Here is a 21,005-nt window from a genome sequence, read left to right on the forward strand (position 1 = left end):
GCAACTCAATATAAGCTCACCAATACTATGTTTATTTTCCTATGTAGAACATTTTCCACTTGCCAACTATTAGGCATTGCTTGTCTAAAGATACAAGTCGCCTCTCAGTCCAACAAAACACACACACTAAAATATCCGCTGAGCAGATTCAAGGGAAAAGAATATTTGTTATCAATTTTTTATTATTATTATATGAATATACATTAAATTTAAAGAAGAATATTTTTTATTGTTATCGATTTTTTGAAATTAATTAATTTGTTGGTGTTGTTAATGTGTTTTTTTTAATCCATTCTCATGTATTTAATAAATTTGACATTTTGTTTCCTTGCTTGTTATAAATTTTATACTTCACAAGAGTGATAAATGTCAAATAAAATAAATACAGAGTAGATAAATGTAAAAGTTACTTTGTTAATCTATCCAAGTTCAAAGTTTGCAAGTATATATAGATTTTGGATACGGTAATCACTCATTGTGAGTATCTATGTGATCATATGGGTAATCACTCATTGTGGGTCATTTCAACAATGCGTGTTCACTATATATATATATATATGCCCGGGGCCGAAGAGGGCGGGGGGTGATCGCCGGTGTTCATATAGATGCATACAGTGAGTCCTCGGGAAATCAAACCTAATATATATTGATAACATTAGAACCCACAATTGCCATCCTTCGGTAGCTAACGCAACCGTCTGCAAACTACGTTAGTCAGATAAACTATACTAAAAAATTATGTGTGACGGGCTAACACGAAAAAAGAATTCAAAATATATACCTGTCATTATTCCAGAACATGAAACATATAGTAGTTGTTTATTAAATTGTAGCGATTATGGTTGGTAAATTCATAAGAATTTTCCTTCTCGAATTTAAAATTTTGGATTCACTGACTTCGGAATTATTCATTTGCAATTTTATTTAGTGGATATTAATTAAAGAGATTTTCAAGATCAACGTGGATGCGAAATTAGTCGTTATCCATATTGATCATTTGAATTGATCGATTTTGGATAGAGTTGACTCAGTGTTTATAGCAGTGTTTAAAAGTTCTGCCTAGAAGGTGTCTAGACGCTAAGCGTTCGCTCGTCACCTCGATTTTTATATTTGATTAAGTAGTCGTTTGATATAATTATATAATTTTTTTATTTTTTTAAAAAAATTAATTATAATATTTTTCAATCAATTTGTATTGGATAAAAATGATGATACGTCATTAAATTTGAGTTATAATATGATATAAAAGAATTATTAGAGAAATATAGAAATAAAAAAACAGATATTTAAGTAAAAAAGAAAACGTTTAAGTACCACCTAGATGGCCGTCTAAATGTTAGGTGGTGGATGATTGCCTGACTACCATCTATCGTTTTTTGAACATCGATTTATAGATAATAAATCTAAAAATTTTGGGTCAATTTTGAGTTTCCTTTTATTTAAAATTGACTTTTTGGGCTTTAAAATTTTCAAATTATGCGTGAAGCACAAAGGCTTAAAAAAATGTGTCCCCTCGTTGACACTTGATGTCACCTACAGTACTGGCATTAAAAAGGTGTGCATAAAACAGTAACAAAAATATATATGATTTTGTTATTCATGTGTATATTAAAAATATAAATCGAAAGATAACTTTTATAAGGAAAATAAAAATGATAGACTTCACCAACACATCAACCACGAAAGACATGATTTTTTTTTTTAAATGAACGTAAATTCATTTAAAAGGTAAAAAGGTTAGGTACAAGTACACTGGGCATACCCAGGATCAATGTATCAAATGCGAAATATCATACAATATACCCTAAGCATCAAAGTAATTCAACATAATCACTAGTAATGTGTATTAGTCAATGAAGAAGTCATTATATCCATAGCTTCCGGTACACATCGGTATGTAAGTATTTGTATTTTCCGCACAATGCTGTCAACGTTCGGGCTCTCATCTTCGAACATTACCCTATTTCGCAGGTTCCAGACATGGTAAATCGTAGCCGCCATAGCCGTGAATCTCATCCTTGCTAGCGTGGAGCTCCCTCTATAAGTTCTCCTAAATGCACGAAGGATAGTTGATGGCGATCCCATAAGCTTCCTCATTCCAAGCCATCTTCTAATTTCATCCCAAACAAGAATTGTAATACGGCATTGAAAAAATAGATGAAGATTAGATTCGTCTTCCTGCAAACAAAGAACACATTTACTATCTTGAAGATGCCCCAATCTGTCTCTAGTGAGTAGTTTTCTGTGAGCCAACAGCCACAACACAAATCGGTGTTTGGGGAGAATGTAGTGTTTTGATAAAAGTGGTTTCCATGGCCAATTTTCATTTTTCTGTGCGAAGAATTCATAAGCACGTGATACTCCTCCCTTATTGTGAAACCAAGAATCCAGCTGTGCAGCAGCCGTCTCTTTGGAGCCATACTTGCATATCAACTCATCCCGAATCTCAATAATCTGTTAATCAAACCAGATTGCTCTTTGTGCCAATGCCAATTCCATACACCCCCGAAGCAGCTGTACACATGATTGACCCATCTTATCCAAAGGCTGTCTTGTTTAGAATGTATTTTCCATAACGTTTTTGCAAGCAAAGCACGGTTCCACATTTTCAAGTTTTTCAACCCAAGCCCTCCATCCATCAACGGTTTGCACAACTCTTGCCAAGCAATTGGAGGGTGTTTAGTCGGCCAAATGAATTTGCGACAAATTGAGTCCACTGTATTAATAACAGAATTCGGGATTGGGAAGATTGACATCCAAAAACACTCAATTCCTTGAATAACAGATCGAATCAATTCAACTTTGCCTGCATTTGATAGAGAATGACGGGGCCAAGCACTAACCTTCATTGCATTGGAGTCAACCAAGACACTGTACTCAGAAGTTTTCAATTGTCTTGCGGCTAATGGGACCCCGAGATATCGAAATGGAAGCTCCCCAACCCCAAAACCCGTGATCTGTGCTATATCATTACACACCGATTCTTCTATGCTAGCCATATAAATGTTTGATTTCAGAGCATTGATTCTCAAACCAGCCATGTCACCAAATCGATTCAAACATCTCATAATCATCGATATACTTCTAGTATCCCGTATGACAATAGTAGTAAATCATCAGCATATGCCAAATGTGTGATACGCAAGTTACGACATTTTGGATGAAAACCGAATTCCGGGGATCTAGACATTCTTTTGAGGGACCTCAATAATACTTCAAGACATAATGAAAATAACAATGGTGATAAAGGATCACCCTGTCTCAATCCTCTTGCACCATCAAATCGTCCATAATAGTTGCCATTGATTGCAATCGAATAAGAAGCTGTAGTGACACATTCCATTATCCAGTTAATAAATTTAGTAGGAAAGTTCATATATGTTAGTACCTCTTTTAAGAAATCCCAATCAACTGTGTCATACGCCTTTTGGATATCTACTTTCAAAATACATCTCGGTGTACCCCTTTTTCTTGCATATTTCCTCAATAATTCCTGGACTAAATGGATGTTATCAACAATTGAACGACCTTGAAGAAATTCCGCTTGAGCCCCATTAATCAGATCTCCCATTAATCCTCGCAGCCTGTCCACAAGAATTTTAGAAATTAGTTTGTAAAAAACTGTACAGCATGAAATGGGGCGAAACTCATGTACTCTCGAAGCAACTGGATTTTTTGGTACTAGTGCAATCACTGAATGGTTCCATTGTCTAAGAAGTTTCCCTGATGAGAAGAATTCAAATACTGCATCGCAAACATCTTTCTTAATAATGCTCCATGCATTCTTGAAGAAGAACGCTCCGAATCCATCATATCCTGGTGCTTTATCATTATCTATACCATGTAAAGCTTTAACAATTTCTTCTTCTGAGATATCTGCTGTAAGAGCACTCCACTGTTGTTCTTGTATGCACGGCCCTTCAGTAACAACGTCATGCTGTATGTTTATTCTATCCACCTTGCTGCCCAAGAGCCCCTTGTAGTAATCAATAAAACATCGAGAAATTTCTTCTGTGTCAAATGTTGTGCTCCCATCATGTTTTGTAATGGCACCAATTGCATTCCTCTTATTATTTCTTTTGATTAGATCATGGAAGAACTTGGTACATCTATCCCCTTCTTTAAGATATTTGATCTTTGTTTTTTGAGCAATGTACATCCTTTCTGCCTCCAGTAGCAACTCGGTTTTCTTTTTAATTTCTCTGTAATTCTCCTCCATGATCCCCAATGTTAACATATTCATTTGCAATTGATCCAGTTTCTGTTTCGCTGCATTGGCACGGACAGAAATATTACCAAATTGATTTCTGTTAAGTTGTTGAAGCGGCTTCTTGATTCCTTTGAACAATTGTTTCAATCTGAATTGAGCTGTACCATGACCGAGGAAACACCAATTGTTGTATATTAACTCTGAAAAGTTATCACATAGAGTCCACATATTAAGGAATTTGAATGGTTTTTGCTTTTGCCTTCGCTGCTGAAAAATATTGACAACACAAGCCGAATGATCGGATGAGCAACCTGGAGTCAAAAATTCTGCACGCGCTTCCATATTCGACGTCATCCACAGGTTATTAACAAGAGCGCGGTCCAGCTTACTGCATACTATTGGGCTGCTCCATGTGAAATAGCAACCAAAGTAATGTAGATCAACCAAATCAAGAGATGCAACACAATCCACAAAGTCAGTAGTTTCATAATTCTTAATTTTGAGGCCCCCTTTCTTTTCTTCTTGCGATAACACACTGTTAAAATCTCCCATTAAAATCCATGGTAACATACAAGTAGGGTTGGATTCCACAGAACAAAAATACGCCCTTTATTGTTAATGTCAAAGTTGTGAACAGCTTGCATACCTGAAAAACGGATCCGAAGCAGTTTCAATAAAGCTTTTTCATCCATCTTAGATTCCAAAATTCCAAAAACATCAATCTTATGAGTGGCCACTAGATTTTGGACACGCTTTTGTTTTAGAGGTTTATGAAAACCTCTAATGTTCCAAGAAGCAACTATCATTGAGAACCGAAGGCAATTTCGGGTTGCCGCCCCTTATCTTGATTTCCAAAATATCTCGTTTTCTTATTGGTATTTTCCACATTGACATAATTCGTGTCACAAGAACTAGTTTCTTCCATGTCTTCAAAGAATGCAGCACTTTGTTTGTTTGCTTCTAGCTGCTGTGCATTAGTCAATTTCTCTTTCTTCTTATTTTTCTTGTTTTTCTTTTTGTTCGAGACTTCCTCAAATCCTTCTTTATAATTCTCTCTCACTTTGCACTGTTCTGTCAATTCTATTTCTACAGTATGCATTGGTTTCTTGCCTTTATCATTAGGTTGTACCGTAGTATCGTGAACATCTACTGGAATATTGCCACAACATTCCGTTGAATTTGGCACTATTATTTCCTCCACCACTGTGTTATCATCAATATTCTGTAGCGGCACATTTGTAGTAGCAACAGTTTTAGCATTCATTGAATTTTTCCGTGGTGGTGCATGATTGTATTTCCTACCAAATCTGGATCTGCCTCTGGAGTTGCTCTTTCTCCACATCACACTCACTGATCTATGTCGCTTGGTATGATTCTCTTTATGATTGTCTTCCAAATCTCCATCATCAATATCATTTTGCCGAGGTCTTTTATTGCATAGATCCGCCTATATGATGACATATCTCACATACTTTGAGGTCTTGTTCATATTCAAATGTTATTTTAATTTCTCCAGTAGGTAATTCAACAACCAATTCTGAAATCTTTGGTTTTGAAACTTCCAGCTCAATCAATACTCTAGCATATTTAACTCTCTTTCTTTCATAAGTAAGCATGTCCATATGGATTGGAGTGCCAACTCTAGAAGCCAACTTGCTTAGTATGCCACCATTCCAACAATCAGGTGGAAGTCCATGAATTTGAACCCAAGATGGTATCGAATTCATGTCTTCCTCCCTAAACCTAAAACATCTTGGCATTTCTTTCAGAAATAGATGAAAACCATACACCAAGTAAGGACCTCCTCCCAACACACGTTCTTTAGTTTCTAGATTCGGAAATGTGAAAACAATCCATCCACTATCATGTGTTTGAAATTTGATATCTTTCCCCCACCGATTAACCAAGTCAAAGAGAGCCGCAGTAGGTGGCTTTCCACTGATTACATATCCCAGCAAGCAAATACCATACGTTCGCTCTATAGAATCAATCTCATCCATATCAATTTTCACATTGCCAGTACCTGTTTCTATGAATTCCAGTTTGTAGTTGTCCTTGGACATCCTGTTATTTTTGAAAAAACTGACATATGATGCTTTGTTCTTCCTATTACCCATCCCATTAACACCCTTTGGATTGGTGTTAGGTGCACTGTAATTTTTCGGCCGAGAAGATTCACCAATAAGTACAGTTTTACCAACATTCTCTTCAACATTCTGATTTATGACGGATTCCGATTTATCAATGTCTGTAACCTTCGTTTTTCCTTGATTGCTAATATCAGTGCACTGCATTGCCATTGGGCAAATCTTCAAACACCAGGCACGCACAGTTTAGAGCTAATGCGATAAAAGAGTTGGCCACACTGAGAACAAGACCCACGTAATCAGATATCCAGAATAACACCCTCAATCTACACAAAACCACAATCTTAATGTACCCAGAGCCAGTAAAACCCAAAGTACTCGACCGCGCGAAATAACCCTAACAGTAACAGAGTTAACGCAAAAACGATGGAGAAGCGTAATAACTTGAAATTCTTAGGAAAAGATCTATAAAATATTTGAGTACCACTTGTACAAATCAGATAGATGACAAGTAGCAAATAAGAACGATCGAAGAAGAAGAGTGAAATCGAACTGTAGCCAGCGTTCCTTCCATTGAAGAGAGAAGGGAGAGCATTCTCTCTCTAAACGTTGACTTTTCTTTTACCACGAAAGACATGATTGATAAATGAGAATGTGGTGGGGAATGGAATAGACATTCCTCGCCTTATTCTCATTTCCATGTTTGGTTATCTCTTGTGTTGGGTGCAATAATTGTTCTTGTTAGAAGAGCGATCGAATCGTGGTGCTTGAGATATTGTGCAGTTTAAAATATTTGAGTTACACCATTAACACCAGTTATAGCTTTTGTTAAAACGACAAGAGCTCGATTCTACACATTGAATAAGAATACTCATTCCAATAAGAATAACTATTTCCATGAACATATGAATAGACATTTCTATGATTTGGATTGAGTTTATCTATTTTCATCCTCCAAACTTTCCTATTTAAATTTCAAATATGAAATTTTCCAAATGGTTTAACTTTAACATATAATATAGATTACTAAATATAGATATTCGATTATATATTTACAATAATTAAAAGAGAAAATAAGGTAGATTGCATACAATTTTTTTGTAAAATCTCAAAATAACTGATAACTCCCTATAAAAAAATAAATACGCTTATAACCACCTATATTTTTTTTTTAAAAAAAAAGTTACGATAACCTCAACTCTATAATTTTAGATTAAATGCTTTTAATAATTAAAAAAATGCATAATTTATATTTTGTGTTTGATGTACCCAAATTATCATTAAAATCATACAACATATATTTTTATAATTTAAATATAATATTTTTGCAACGTGACACTATAAAATGATCAAATAAATAAAATCAAAATACAACAACTTGACTAAAAAAATAATATTATTTATACTCATTTGTACTGATTATATTTTGAAACATACACCGAAAATATGACATAAAAAAATTATGTTATACACAACAAATAAGGTTATAATCATATTAATATTTTTATAATGGGTTCCCAAATTATAGAAAAATACATTTTTAATAACAAATTTATTTTATAAAAATAAAAATAAAAATACAACTTTCATTTTTTTAAATATCCGTATATATTCATACATAATATGGAGATAGAAAATTTGATATACCTAGGTACTATGGAGATTAAAAAAAAATTAATTAGTATATAATTACAAGAAAAATATTTAAAAATAATAATGAAATCCTTTTATTTTGAAACAAACAAAAAGGACGAGCATATACCTCTCGTTCGGACTCAAACGATAGAATTAACGGTAGTGCCATAATAATTGCAAGTGAATATAATATTTTGCACGTGTTAATTAGTTTACTGTCATAGCACCCACAGGCCACAGACCGTCGTCTTTAATTTATTATTACTTTTAATTTTCTATAATTGATGAAACGTATATTAACATTTTTTAAATGATTTGGTCCATATAATAGTCGATTTGGGTTGGTTCCGTCGGGTTGATCCACTTCTTCTCACAAATAAGTTCGTATTTCAACTCCACTTGAAGGTGATAGGTCAACCCGTGCAAATCGCGAGCTTAGGCTGGCTTGGATGTTGTAAGGAAAATAAAAAAAATTACATAACGGATTTATGGTAATGTGTCATTTTTTAAATGAAAGTTGTAAATTTTTTTGTATTAATTATTTTTTATAAAATGTAGACATGTGAAATCCATAATTAGAAATTTTATTAATATTATATATATATATATATATCTATTTATGAAATGAAAATTTTAAAATTAATCATAATGGTTTTTTATTTTTATTTTTTCATGTACCGACCCACATATCAGCCCGTTTAACTCGCAACCTACCTTGAGTTGAGTTGGAGATTTTCAGTCCGTCGAAATGACATGAGTTTGCCCATTTGATCGTGGTAGTTTGATTTTTTTTAAAAAAAATTAATTAAATCGTAATCGATTATTTTTTTAATTATAATAATCTTATTCATACTTGGGAAAAAGAATAGTCGCACCATAGTTCCATTTAATTATTATTTTCTAGTGACTTATTTAAGTTCTCCATGATTAGTCTCCATTTTGAGGGTCGGTGCTGCTAATGCGGTGGTTTAGTCATATATAATTACGTTTGGTAGGCAATTTTTAAGCTTGAATCTTTTGTGTTTTTCTCTTTATGCATTTTTTTAATCAACTCGTGTTACGCTCGATCGTTGTTTAGAACGAGAATGATCATACTTGACATCTCAAACCCCAACATCAAAATAGTGTTTCACGTTATTTAGATGTTGAGATTTCTTCCAACGGAACTACGCTATTTTGCAAAATAGCGCAACTCCATTTCCCTTTGCGCCAAATTTGGCGCAGGGCAGAGAGGAGTTTTTTTTTTTTTTAATTTTTTGTTTTTTAATTATAAATATTTATATTAAAAATTATAAATATTATTTATATAATTATATTAATTTAATAATTAGATATATTTTAAAAAAAAGAGAAAAAAAAGAAGTAAGAGTGAGTCGAGCTCACAAGAGCTTGAAAAGTGAGAAAAAAATGAGTGGGTCGAGCTCTTACCTTAAAAAGAAAAAAGTGGGTCTAGTTCTTCGCAAGAGCTCGACCCACTCACCTTAAAAAAAAAAGAAAAAAAAGTGGGTCGACCTCTTCCACTCACCTCGACTCAAATAAAGAGCTCGACCCATCTTTTATTTAATTAAATTTTAAATAGATCATATTTTTTTTAAAATTTTAAATGGATCCAGTCTAAACATACATATCAGTCAAAACTCATCTACAAGTCCAAATGTATTTATCAGTCAAAATTCATCTACAAGTGAATAAAAATTAAATAAATCAAATAAAAAATAGAATTTTTGGTTGGAGATGGCTTAGACGCATCCTCGAGTAAATTCGGTCCATCGTTTATATGTGATGTTTTTAGATTTTAATCCGTGATGTTATCAAAATTAAGTTTTAATATTGTATCTTTAGTTGTTTTTTTCACAATTTTATTTATACAGACGAAAGGAGCATGCGCGAATGAGAAATTTGGAATAAAAATATAATATATATAGTCCACAATTTCCCATATATTATTATAGTTCCAGTAATATTATCTATATATAAACCTCCTTCGTCTTCAATTCTTTGATTCACAAGAGCGCGTATACACGCAGTATCTGAGTTTTTTGCAGGAAGAAAATGGCTGGTGCGAGTGTGTGTGAATCCATGGAAGAGTTTCTGAAGCAGTGTGAACGGTCCGGAGATTCGGCGTACAGCGCGCTACGATCACTCTTGGAGAGACTAGAGGACCCGAGTACCCGAATCAATGCTCGGATCTTCCTGTCGGATCTCCAGAAACGGTTTGCATCCGACGGAGCCTCTCAGAGTTGCCTTCAGACTCACCATTTTCAAATTCAAGACATCTACCTCGATCAATATGAAGGTCAAGCACCTTTTCCACATTTCAATTGCTTATGTTTTTTTTATTATTGGATGATTCTGTTTGTTTCTAATGATTTGATGGAAAGTTTCTTGTCGGGAGGAGGTTTAACCAGGCAATTAACAGAATTTTTGGATGGTTTTACGGTATTTATGTTTTGGGTTGTGTGTCTGCTGGTTTTAAATAGTAGAAAGTGCATACTTTGGGAAAAAAGCGAGCAGAATTTATGAATTCCTTGTAAAATTTCACGATGTTGACCTATGGTGTATCGTCTAATTCTTAGTTTTATTTTGGATTATATGGTAGTACAGTTTATAAAAAGTCGGTGATCAAGTGCCAAAAATTATCCGTTTTGATATGCTGACCAAAAGCTTTTCGACTATTTGGTTTTGTTTTGGAGTTTCTGGGAAAGACTTTAGAGAAGATATTTTTGGCAGTATTTTCGTGGAATATGATTGGTGTTTTTTTGGATAATAAATAGAACTGTTGCGTAAGAATTTATTGGATAAAGTTATTTAAAGTTTAAAAATATTATTTTTAGGGGTATAATTTAATTAAGCAAAAATTATTTCAGGCAAAAAATGAAAATAAAAAAAAAAACTTTATCCCTACAATTATGTTTTGAGCGATCATTTCTTCTTTTTATATTGTTTGAACTAATGAAAGAAGCAAGAGGAAGCAGTGACTGTCGAAGTCTTGAAAGGGATACATAAGTTAATCGAGTTCGGCTTAGGCTTACTATGAGGAATGGATTCAGAGAATGCAGTTACGAGTGGTTTTATGGGTTAGTTTGAATATTAGGTGATTTCTTGGTACTCTTAGTATGTGTCTACGACAATCAATCCAAATCTTGGATTGCTTCGAATGAGTTCAATTGCCCACTTTTGTTGCTCCGTCCATATATATCTGACCTTTATAGGTTCCTTTTATGATATCAAATACCATTTAATAGCAGACTGAAATGTTTTTGCAACAGTTTTTACTTCTCCCCATTTGCAGAACACTCTAGTAGCATTTACATTTGTGTATACTTTATCGCAGGTTTTCAGAAGAGAAAGAAACTTAAGATGATGGTCATACCAAGCATTTTTGTCCCTGAGGATTGGTCCTTCACTTTCTATGAGGGACTGAACAGGCATCCGGCCTCAACTTTTAAGGACAAGACATTAGCTGAGCTTGGTTGTGGAAATGGATGGATATCCATTGCAGTTGCTGAGAAATGGTTGCCTCTAAAGGTCTGGAATTATTTAATCCTTACAGTTTTGTGGTTGTGCATTTCATTTAATTTGTTAAATTTTCACGCATCCCGTCTCCAGATATGATATAACTTTTATTGTGTTCCTCTCATTTTACTGAAGATTTGATAAATAAGCCAGTTGAGGACTTGAATATCACTTTGCAGGTATATGGACTTGATATAAATCCAAGAGCAGTTAAAATCTCTTGGATAAATCTGTATTTGAATGCTTTGGATGACAATGGTCAACCCATTTATGATGCTGAGAAAAAAACTTTGCTTGACCGGGTCGAATTTTATGAATCTGATCTGCTATCTTACTGCAGAGAGAATCACATAGAACTAGAGCAAATCGTTGGATGCATACCTCAGGTGTTCTCATCAATTTATCAATGAGATTATTCACGCAATTTTTAGCACATTAATAAGCTTTCCTTGTCTGTAAAGTATTGCTCAAGTTTTACTTTTACCGAGTTTATTCTGGTGATTGAAGGATTCTTCCAAAATTGTGTACTATGCAGATTCTTAACCCTAATCCTGATGCTATGTCCAAGATGATTACAGAAAATGCCAGCGAAGAATTCTTACATTCCCTGAGCAACTATTGTGCCCTCCAGGTTGGTGTACAGTGTACCATGCAAAAATTTTCATTCTTATTGCACAGTATACTTGGGTTCTTGTTTCACTTACCAGCATCTAAATGCTTCGCGATGAAGTATGTGATTGCATTACGATTGTGAATGTTTTGTTTATACATGAATGTGCCACTAGGGCAGCCTAAGTGATGTATCTGAAGTTCTGTCCTCTGTCAATGTTGAGTACTCACTCAAAAACTCGGGTTTTTTGGTCCCCTCGAACTTTCTCTGACCTTTTCTTAACTGCCTTCTTGAAAACATTCACAAATCCAATTCTCAACTTGATCAGCTCAGTCGGGTTATTTTATTTGCAGTTTAAAAATATTTGTGGTTGCTGACCTGCATCTTTGCAATTCCCATCGGTCTTTTGTTCAAGACATTTCAGTTTGTTTTTATTGTTGGAACTACATGTAGTCTTATATGCCACTTATTTCATTCTAGTTCCGGTTCCTCACATTCGCAGAGCTTTTCATTCAATTCAAAATATGCTCAATCCACTCCGCTCAATGTCAAATACCTCACTGGTTTGTTGAGCTATTATTTGTTGTCTTCAGGGCTTTGTGGAGGACCAGTTTGGCTTAGGGCTTATTGCAAGAGCTGTTGAAGAAGGTATATCTGTTATAAAACCTCTTGGGATTATGATATTTAACATCGGAGGTCGCCCAGGACAAGCTGTATGTAAGCGTTTGTTTGAGCGTCGTGGCCTTTGTGTTAACAAGCCATGGCAAACTAAAGTTATCCAGGTGATAAAATAACTTTAATGCAATACCTATATCCATGAAATAAACACATTTTGAAGAGCTAATGTTGCAGGCTGCTGATACAGATATTTCAGCTTTAGTTGAAATTGAAAAGAATAGTCCACACCGATTTGAGTTCTTCATGGGGCTTGGTGGAGACCAACCTATTTGTGCGCGCACTGCATGGGCCTATGCCAAAGCTGGGGGTCGTATATCTCATGCTTTATCTGTATATAGTTGTCAGCTCCGACAACCTAATCAGGTATGGAAATTTAATTGTATAGATGGAAATCTAATTGTATAGATACATCTTGAAACTCGCCACAGCCATAGGGTGCAATTTGGTGAAGAAACTAAGAAAGTGAAAGACATTCATTCTGTTTCTCTGACAGGTAAAAAAAATTTTCGAGTTTCTAAGAAATGGATTCAAAGATATCAGCAGCTCTTTGGATTTGTCCTTTGAAGATGAGTCTGTTGCAGATGAGAAGATACCATTCCTAGCTCATCTCGCTAATGTTCTAAAAGATATTTCCTTTTTCCCTTATGAATCACCAGCTGGAAGCAGACGATTTCGTAGTCTTATTGCTGGATTCATGAAAACATACCATCACGTACCAATTACTGCAGATGTAAGTGACTGTCAATTGCAATTGATGTTCTAATTGACTGTCATTGAAATGACTTAAATTCAATCACAATCTTTATGGCTATTTGGCTATTTCTTTCTGTAAGCCTTTTGTGAAAACAGTTGTTAGGTCAGTAGTTAGACTTTCTTTTACTTGTATAGTCAGTTCCACATTTCCACTCATTACTTGTGAAGGGAAAAAAACGATTTCTGTTGTCAAACAGAACAAACACTGATACCTTATTTGAATTGATCAAAGATCGTATCTCTTTGTCAATGGGGGTAGGGTACTCTCATTCATGCCTTTTGTGTAGTTTCTCAATCTGTCAATTAATCTTCTGTAAAACATTTAAGCCCTTGGACTAATTACGACAAACATTGCTTTAGATGCTCTTACCTCAATTTTTGGATTGCCTACACAAGTCGTCTGCCTTTTTGGCTTTAAGGTCTTTATGGACAAAGTCTTTGCCATTGAAATTGTCATTGCTGATTTAGCGATCGAACCGTGACGCTTGGACTGCTATACGATTTAAAATATTTGAGTTTCCACCAGCTATAGCTTTTGGTAAAAGCGGCAAGCGTTTGGTCTTACAATTGATATCAGAGCGAGTGTCAAAGGTTCGATTCTTATTGATTGCAAAGAGTGCTGCAATTATTGGGAGAGAGATTGTTGGGGTGCAATAATTGTCCATACAAGCGTTTGGTGTTACAATTTAAATACACAGTTTAAAATATTTGAGTTGTACGGTCACCACTAACTAGTAGCTTTTTGTAAAAGCGGCAAGCGTTTGGTCCTGCATATATACTATCTTCTGAATAGCTTTTCGACTTTGATGTTCTTATGAAAATTGACGTTGTTTATCACAAAACAATATATAAATATCTGACGCGGCATTCTTTGCATTATTTGTTTTGGGCTAGAATGTTGTTGTATTTCCATCGCTGATTGTGGCAATTGAAAGTGCTCTTCGATTATTGTCCCCCCGCCTCGCCATTGTTGATGAACAATTATCACGGCATTTACCCCGGCAATGGTTAACATCCCTAAATATTGAGGTATGGTTATTTTGAAGTCATTTCGTGCAATTATGTTAGTTTCTGATTTTATTGTATTCAATTAGCGATAATCCCAATCTATAAATCAGCATTGTTTCATTCTGAGAGGGCCATGTATGATTGGTCCTTTGAAATATGTTAATGCATCAGTTAAGGGAGTCAGGAAAATAGTACATACTAGTCCGTGAAGAGAAGTGGTTCCCAATTGCTGTCATATTCATGAAGAATAAAGGTTTGTGAAGGCTTTCTAGGCATGCATTGCTGATATGCATGGCCATGTCCACCGAATGACACTCTCATTAGGCATGTATTGGATATGCATGGCCATGTCCACCGAATGACACTCTCATTTGTTGTATTTCCTGTGCAGAATATTTTCTCTTTAAAAATGTTGCCACCTAATTTTTAGCATCGGCAGCTCTCAAATTGTGTTCTTAACAATTTATCTTTTGATATGAATCTTGTCATTTTGTGCTTTTACATTAAATTTCTCCATACATGATTTAGATATTTTTAAATTTTATTATATAGGCACCTGATCTTACTTTCTTTTGCTACTCACCAAGATATACATGCATAATAAAATATATGTTTATTTATGGTTAGAGTGGTGCTCTGTCTAAACTTAAGTTCTGAACTAGTTTATTCAACATCTCTCCTTGTTAAAAGATTGTTTTGATTTCTCGTGGACCTCTATTGCATATTTTGTTTATAATGCTTTGAGACTATCCCAGTATGTTGAATTACGTGTCAGAATTTTTTCGCTTCTGGTGTATATATACTTAAAGATAGATAGAAAAATACCTGGGGACATTTAAACAGACAGCATGATAGGCACTTTCATGAACTCATTCTAGATGTTTGTTCAAGATGTTTTAAGCACATATGTGAGCATTTCATGTGTTGCCTAGTGAAAGATGATAATATACTCTGATATGTTGTACATTTTTCGTAGAGGACAAGAACTGGTAGAAATGTTGAGGAAGAAATTACAGTCATTGAAGCACCTCGCCAGTCAGATTTGATGATAGAGATGATAAAAAAATTGAAGCCGGAGGTGGTCATCACTGGGATAGCTCAATTTGAGTCAGTTACCACTTCTGCATTTGAGCTTCTTTTAGATATCACCAAAGAAATAGGATGTCGTTTGTTTTTAGATATGTCAGAGCATTTTGAGTTATCTAGTCTTCCCACTTCCAATGGAGTCCTGAAATATCTCGCTGGAACTCCTCTTCCATCACATGCAGCAATTGTCTGCGGCTTACTGAAAAATAAGGTGTGTGTATTTAATTTTCTAATATTAGGTAATGGGATTTTCTTGAAGTCCGGAGCTAGTCTAGATGTAAAAGTGTTTACATTAAAAGGTATTTTATTAAGCAGAGATTTTTTCGGTGTTTTGTTTTTAAAAGGATAAAAGTAATTTTCTGTTTAAACATAATAGAATAGCAATTTTTTTATTATCATGTAAACAGAAGTTGATGCACAGGCCTTTATATGACATAGGCTATTGAATTTTAATCGTTTTTTAAGCATTTTTGTAGAAGTTAAAGCTCTGCCAAACATCATTTTTTTTGAAAAAAAAGGGCTTCTTCAGAATTTTTTTTTTCTTTTTTCAGAAGAGCTTTTCCGTCAAAGCCCTCAGTTATGCATCACACTGAGCTCTTTGGAACGATTACTAAATCCCTTTTATTGTAAACTGAATATAAACTCATCCCCTACCTTTTTTTTTCTCTTCCTGCTAGGTTTATTCGGATTTGGAGGTGGCCTTTGTGATAACAGAAGAAGAGACAATGTTTAAAGCGCTATGCAAGACTGTGGAACTTTTACAAGGAAGTACAGCCATAGTTAGTCAGTACTACTATGGTTGTCTTTTCCATGAGCTTCTGTCTTTTCAACTTGCTGATCGACATCCACCTGCTCAGGTTAGGTGGTCAACGTATTTATCTATTCTGCCGTCGAGAGGTCACGAGTGGTCTTGTTTATTATCAAACTTATCTGCTATTGAATCTCAAGTGATGGTTAAGATCCTTTCAAACCATTTAAAGCCTCATTAAATTGTCAAACATTACTATTTGAAGATAAATGGAAGAACAAAAATATGATTTTATATTTTATTTCCTCTCCGCATTTTATCTAGATCTGTAATTCTTTACAACTTCAAACAATTATCTCGGCCTGAGATATTTTTGAGACGTGCAAAAATTTTTGTCCCAATTTCAGGTTCTATGATGTGATCAAGCATCTTATTTGCTGATGAGAGAGTTATTTCAATAGATATTCATGTCTAATTCATTATAAAAATATGATTTATTAACTGTTTGTTTGATTCTTTACTCCCATGCAGCGAAATGCCAAGCAGACTAGAGCTTCTAAGGTGAATGACTTTTCCAGTTCCACAATCTCAGTACTCGATCAGGCCGAACTGGCAATAGATGAAGGGGAAAATTCTACCCTGGTCCATATGGATATCGATCAAAGTTTTTTGCCCATAATAACCCCCGTAAAGGCTGCCATCTTCGAGAGTTTCGCCAGGCAGAACATAACAGAACCCGAAATTGATGTTGCACGTGGCTTAAGACAATTAATTAGCGGTAATTATGGCTTCCCATCCGATAGCAACACAGAATTTATATATGCAGACTGCCCAGTGGCACTTTTCTGTAAGTGGGTGCTCTGCTGTGTTCACGAGGGCGGTACACTGTGCTTCCCTACTGGTACCAATGGAAATTACGTTTCTGCTGCAAAATTTTTGAATGCCGAAATTGTTAATATTCCTACAAATTCAGAAGCAGGTTTCAAGCTGACAGAACAGACTCTTACAGATGTTTTAAAGACTCTGAATAAACCATGGATCTACGTTTCTGGTCCAATAGTCAATCCCACCGGATCGGTTTACAGTAACAAAGAGATAAATATTATGTTATCCATTTGTGCTAAGTTTGGAGCAAGGGTTATGCTGGATACTTCATTCTCAGGGGTTGAATTCAACTCCAAGGGTGTAGATGGCTGGAATCTGAGAGCTACTCTGGAGAAACTTTCCTCTACCAATCCAACATTTTGTGTATCACTACTTGGAGGATTATTTTTTAGGATGCTTGGCAGTGGGCTTAAGTTTGGATTTCTTCTTATAAATCAGCAATCTGTCGTGGATATATTCCGTAGCTTTGCAGGATTAAGCAAACCTCATAACACTATCAAATATACAGTGAAGAAATTGTTGGATCTTCAAGAACAGAAGACGGGTGATCTGCTGAATGACATTGCAGAGCAGACTGAACTTCTGAGAAGTAGATATAAACAATTGAAGCAGGTATAATTTATTCTCGATACCAATACTATCACTTAGTGTGACGGTTGAAAAACATGATCGAGTAGGGATAAGAGTTTTCTAAATATCTTCATATTTCACATATCATACTTGCTAAAAGTATATATATATGCATGCGTAGGGGGAGCAACAATTGCTAAAACCAATTTACATCTTGTTGTTATATTCCTTTTCACAAAGCAACGGTTACTAGATGATACGATTGATGATAGAGTGGAGGTCACATATTTGGTACATAGTCGAAACACAAATGTTTGAGCTATTTTATGATTTGAAATATTATTTACATTGCCATGACTTAATGGTTGGTGTTTGGTATTATAATATAACCCCAAGTAATAAATCTAATCAAAATTTGGTTATCCCTGGACATGCCGTCTTTTTATCCCATCAAACACACACACACGAATATCTTTTCAGCATGCAGCAATTGCACCACATATGGTTACATTCGCCTGCACGCGTAACTTTTTCTTATGCAAATTTTGTGATTTGTGGCATGACAGACACTTGAATGTTGTGGTTGGGACGTTCTCGAAGCTCAAGGTGGTATCTCCATTGTAGCAAAGCCTTCTGCCTATCTCGGCAAGACTATCAAAAGTAACAACTCTTCCTATACTCAGGAAATTAAGCTCGATAACTCAAATATTAGGGAAGTCATGCTCAAGAGCTGTGGTTTGTGCATCAATGGTGCTTCGTGGACTGGAATCCCAGGTTACTGTCGCTTCACATTCGGCTTGACAGACAGTGATTTCCAGCGTGCATTAGATTGTATCACTAAATTCAAAAGCTTAGTAAGTAACTAAACTATTCTCTGGAAGTTAAAAAATTCTTACCCGCCTCAGAAATGATTTATGTTTTTTTCACAACTTGATTGTTGTGAAATACGTTGTCATGTATTATGTTTGTGCAACAAAATATGTTGTGAAATAAAGCATGTATTTGAGGAGGTGAACTGAATGTTATTTATTTACAGTTTGCCACATTCTGTGATCACTTCACCAACAATTTTTTCCTTATTTTTCGTGTTTTAATATTTCTGTTTCATGCATGTAACTTGAACTTAAATATTATTTGAAATATTTACTGTTTCTACAAAGTGAACCCTAGTCGGTTTTGTAGAATCCTCGCCTAGCCTATTATAAAATTGCAGTTTTAGTCATATATTGTTCGATTTTGTTAATTTTAATTCTTTTTACATCAACGCTACTGGTGTTACACTACACATGTCAACCTCATATTAAAAAATGACTATATTTATACACACACAAAACAAGTATTGCGGGATAAAACTGAAATTTGACAATTGTAGAATATCAAAATCACTAATAAACAAACACACAATACCGATTTTCTCGGTATAAATAATCCAAAGATTTATAAAACCAAGGTGCTAAAATTTGATAATGTCCAAATAAACATGTTGAATAGACAGACATGTATAAAAAAAATGTTTTCTAAAACTTAGACCCTCAAAGACTAAAAGACACGTGGTGTGGTGTAACGTGTTGCATCATGTGTAAAGTTTGAATTTGTTAGATCTATTTAATAAAAATGAACTTTTTTGCCTGTTCTTGCAAAGGACTAATGTGAATATTACTAACAATTTAATGCGTAACCTACATGTATACGTTGTTCAGTGAAATTAATTGCATTCTTTAATCTAAAATATAATATCACGTTCTTAGTTGTTAAATTATTAATAATGATAATACTAAAATATTTTATTCTATATTCGTATATATTAAAATTTATGAAAAACAATAGAGAAATATTTTGAAATTTTTGGGAACTTTAAAAGAAAATAAGAAATATGACAGATAGTTATAAATTAGCCATAAATTGCTTAAATTCTATTTATTTATTTAAATAATAAAAATAATTATTCAAATCAAAATCAGAAAATATTTTTACCAAGTATATTTACTAACTAATATTTCATCCTTATCATGCATATAAAAATCAAAACCTTGCAACGTTCGGCTTTTTCTTTATCACATGCAAATGTCTCAATCTTTTCTTTATTCATCGTACGTTGTATTAAATGATTGCTAGCACATTTCCAAAAATTATAAAAAAAAAAAAAACCTATAAAAAGTTGATACTGATGAGAGAGAAGATTTCAAAAATTATATATCTTATCCAGAGACATTTCAGCTTTCTGATGGCCTTGTTTCTAGTGTATGATTGGTCAAAAAGATCTTCTGATATAACCAAGCTGGTAGATAGAATTGCTTTGAACTTTGTGAAATTTGGCTCGAACACCAAATACGCTGAGACTTGCATAGTCTGATATGCAGAAGAAAATCCATTTTGATACTTAAATAATTCAGTTTGATCATTACGGCTGGACAAATCATCTTGTTGAGAACTTGTATGATCCAGTTTTGAGTAGTCCCGTTATAGAAGCAGTGTGGTTAGACTTCTGGAACTCTGACCCGGTGTACCTGTCATTACAAGGAAAGACGGTTGAATCTTATAATAGTTAAATATTGTTTGTTTCATAAAAATCAAGGAGTTACAATCCAACATAACATTTATTTATAGCAGTTGTCTTAATAGAAAAGGTAGAAAAATCCTCGTCATTTGTTAATCAATGGTTTTTGGGAAGAAAAATTTGTGGGCATTCGACTTGTTGGGTTAGTCCACAAACTAATATTAAAAAGAAATAAACAAAATAGCATAGATTTGATCGGAAATGAGTCTATCTCCAAGAAATTGACATGATACACTTGTACTCTTTCGATCAATTTTATAACATTTTATATCATGAATAATCTGTATCTAAATATCCAATAAGGTTGAAAATTGAGCATTTGGATTATCAAAGACCCACATTGGTAGTGTTGTTTAAATATTTGAGAATTATTTTAGTTGTAATGTAGTGAGACTACTTAGGGTTTGATTGGAATGTTGCACTTGTTTGATTTGATTGATGAACTCATAGGGTAGAAGCTATTGCATAGTTTCCATGCCAAAATTCTTCTAAATTCATTGGTATATTTTTCTTGTTTGATGGAAATGCTTTTTTCAATTGCTTGACTTGCAATCCAAGAGAGAATGTTAACTCTCTTATCATGTTTATTTCAAATTTATCCCTAATAAGCTTGGAAAACTTCCCCCAAAGCTTGGGGTTTGTGGAACCAAAAATAATTTCAT

The 21,005-nt window shown here is 34.3% G+C and overlaps 1 protein-coding gene across 4 annotated transcripts; it reads left to right on the forward strand.

Annotated features, from left to right (window-relative positions):
• The first annotated feature begins 9,890 nt into the window (after window positions 1–9,890).
• Window positions 9,891–18,842, forward strand: LOC142517810 (methionine S-methyltransferase-like). Of its 4 annotated transcripts, none has more exons than XM_075620268.1 (12): window positions 9,891–10,228; window positions 11,267–11,460; window positions 11,628–11,834; window positions 11,984–12,079; window positions 12,652–12,840; window positions 12,911–13,099; window positions 13,230–13,466; window positions 14,384–14,518; window positions 15,474–15,794; window positions 16,261–16,440; window positions 16,863–17,828; window positions 18,353–18,842. In XM_075620268.1, exons 1-12 carry the CDS (start codon window positions 9,985–9,987, stop codon window positions 18,650–18,652), a joined length of 3,258 nt encoding a protein of 1,085 aa, XP_075476383.1. In that variant the 5' UTR covers window positions 9,891–9,984; the 3' UTR covers window positions 18,653–18,842. The 4 variants fall into 4 exon arrangements, with proteins under 4 accessions (XP_075476383.1, XP_075476386.1, XP_075476384.1 ...); XM_075620271.1 differs by lacking the exon at window positions 9,891–10,228 and adding an exon at window positions 10,857–10,990; XM_075620269.1 differs by lacking the exon at window positions 9,891–10,228 and adding an exon at window positions 10,875–11,009.
• The last annotated feature ends 2,163 nt before the right edge of the window (window positions 18,843–21,005 follow it).

The sequence above is a fragment of the Primulina tabacum genome, chromosome 11 (genome assembly GCF_025594145.1).
Source record: "Primulina tabacum isolate GXHZ01 chromosome 11, ASM2559414v2, whole genome shotgun sequence".
Taxonomy (NCBI): domain Eukaryota; kingdom Viridiplantae; phylum Streptophyta; class Magnoliopsida; order Lamiales; family Gesneriaceae; genus Primulina; species Primulina tabacum.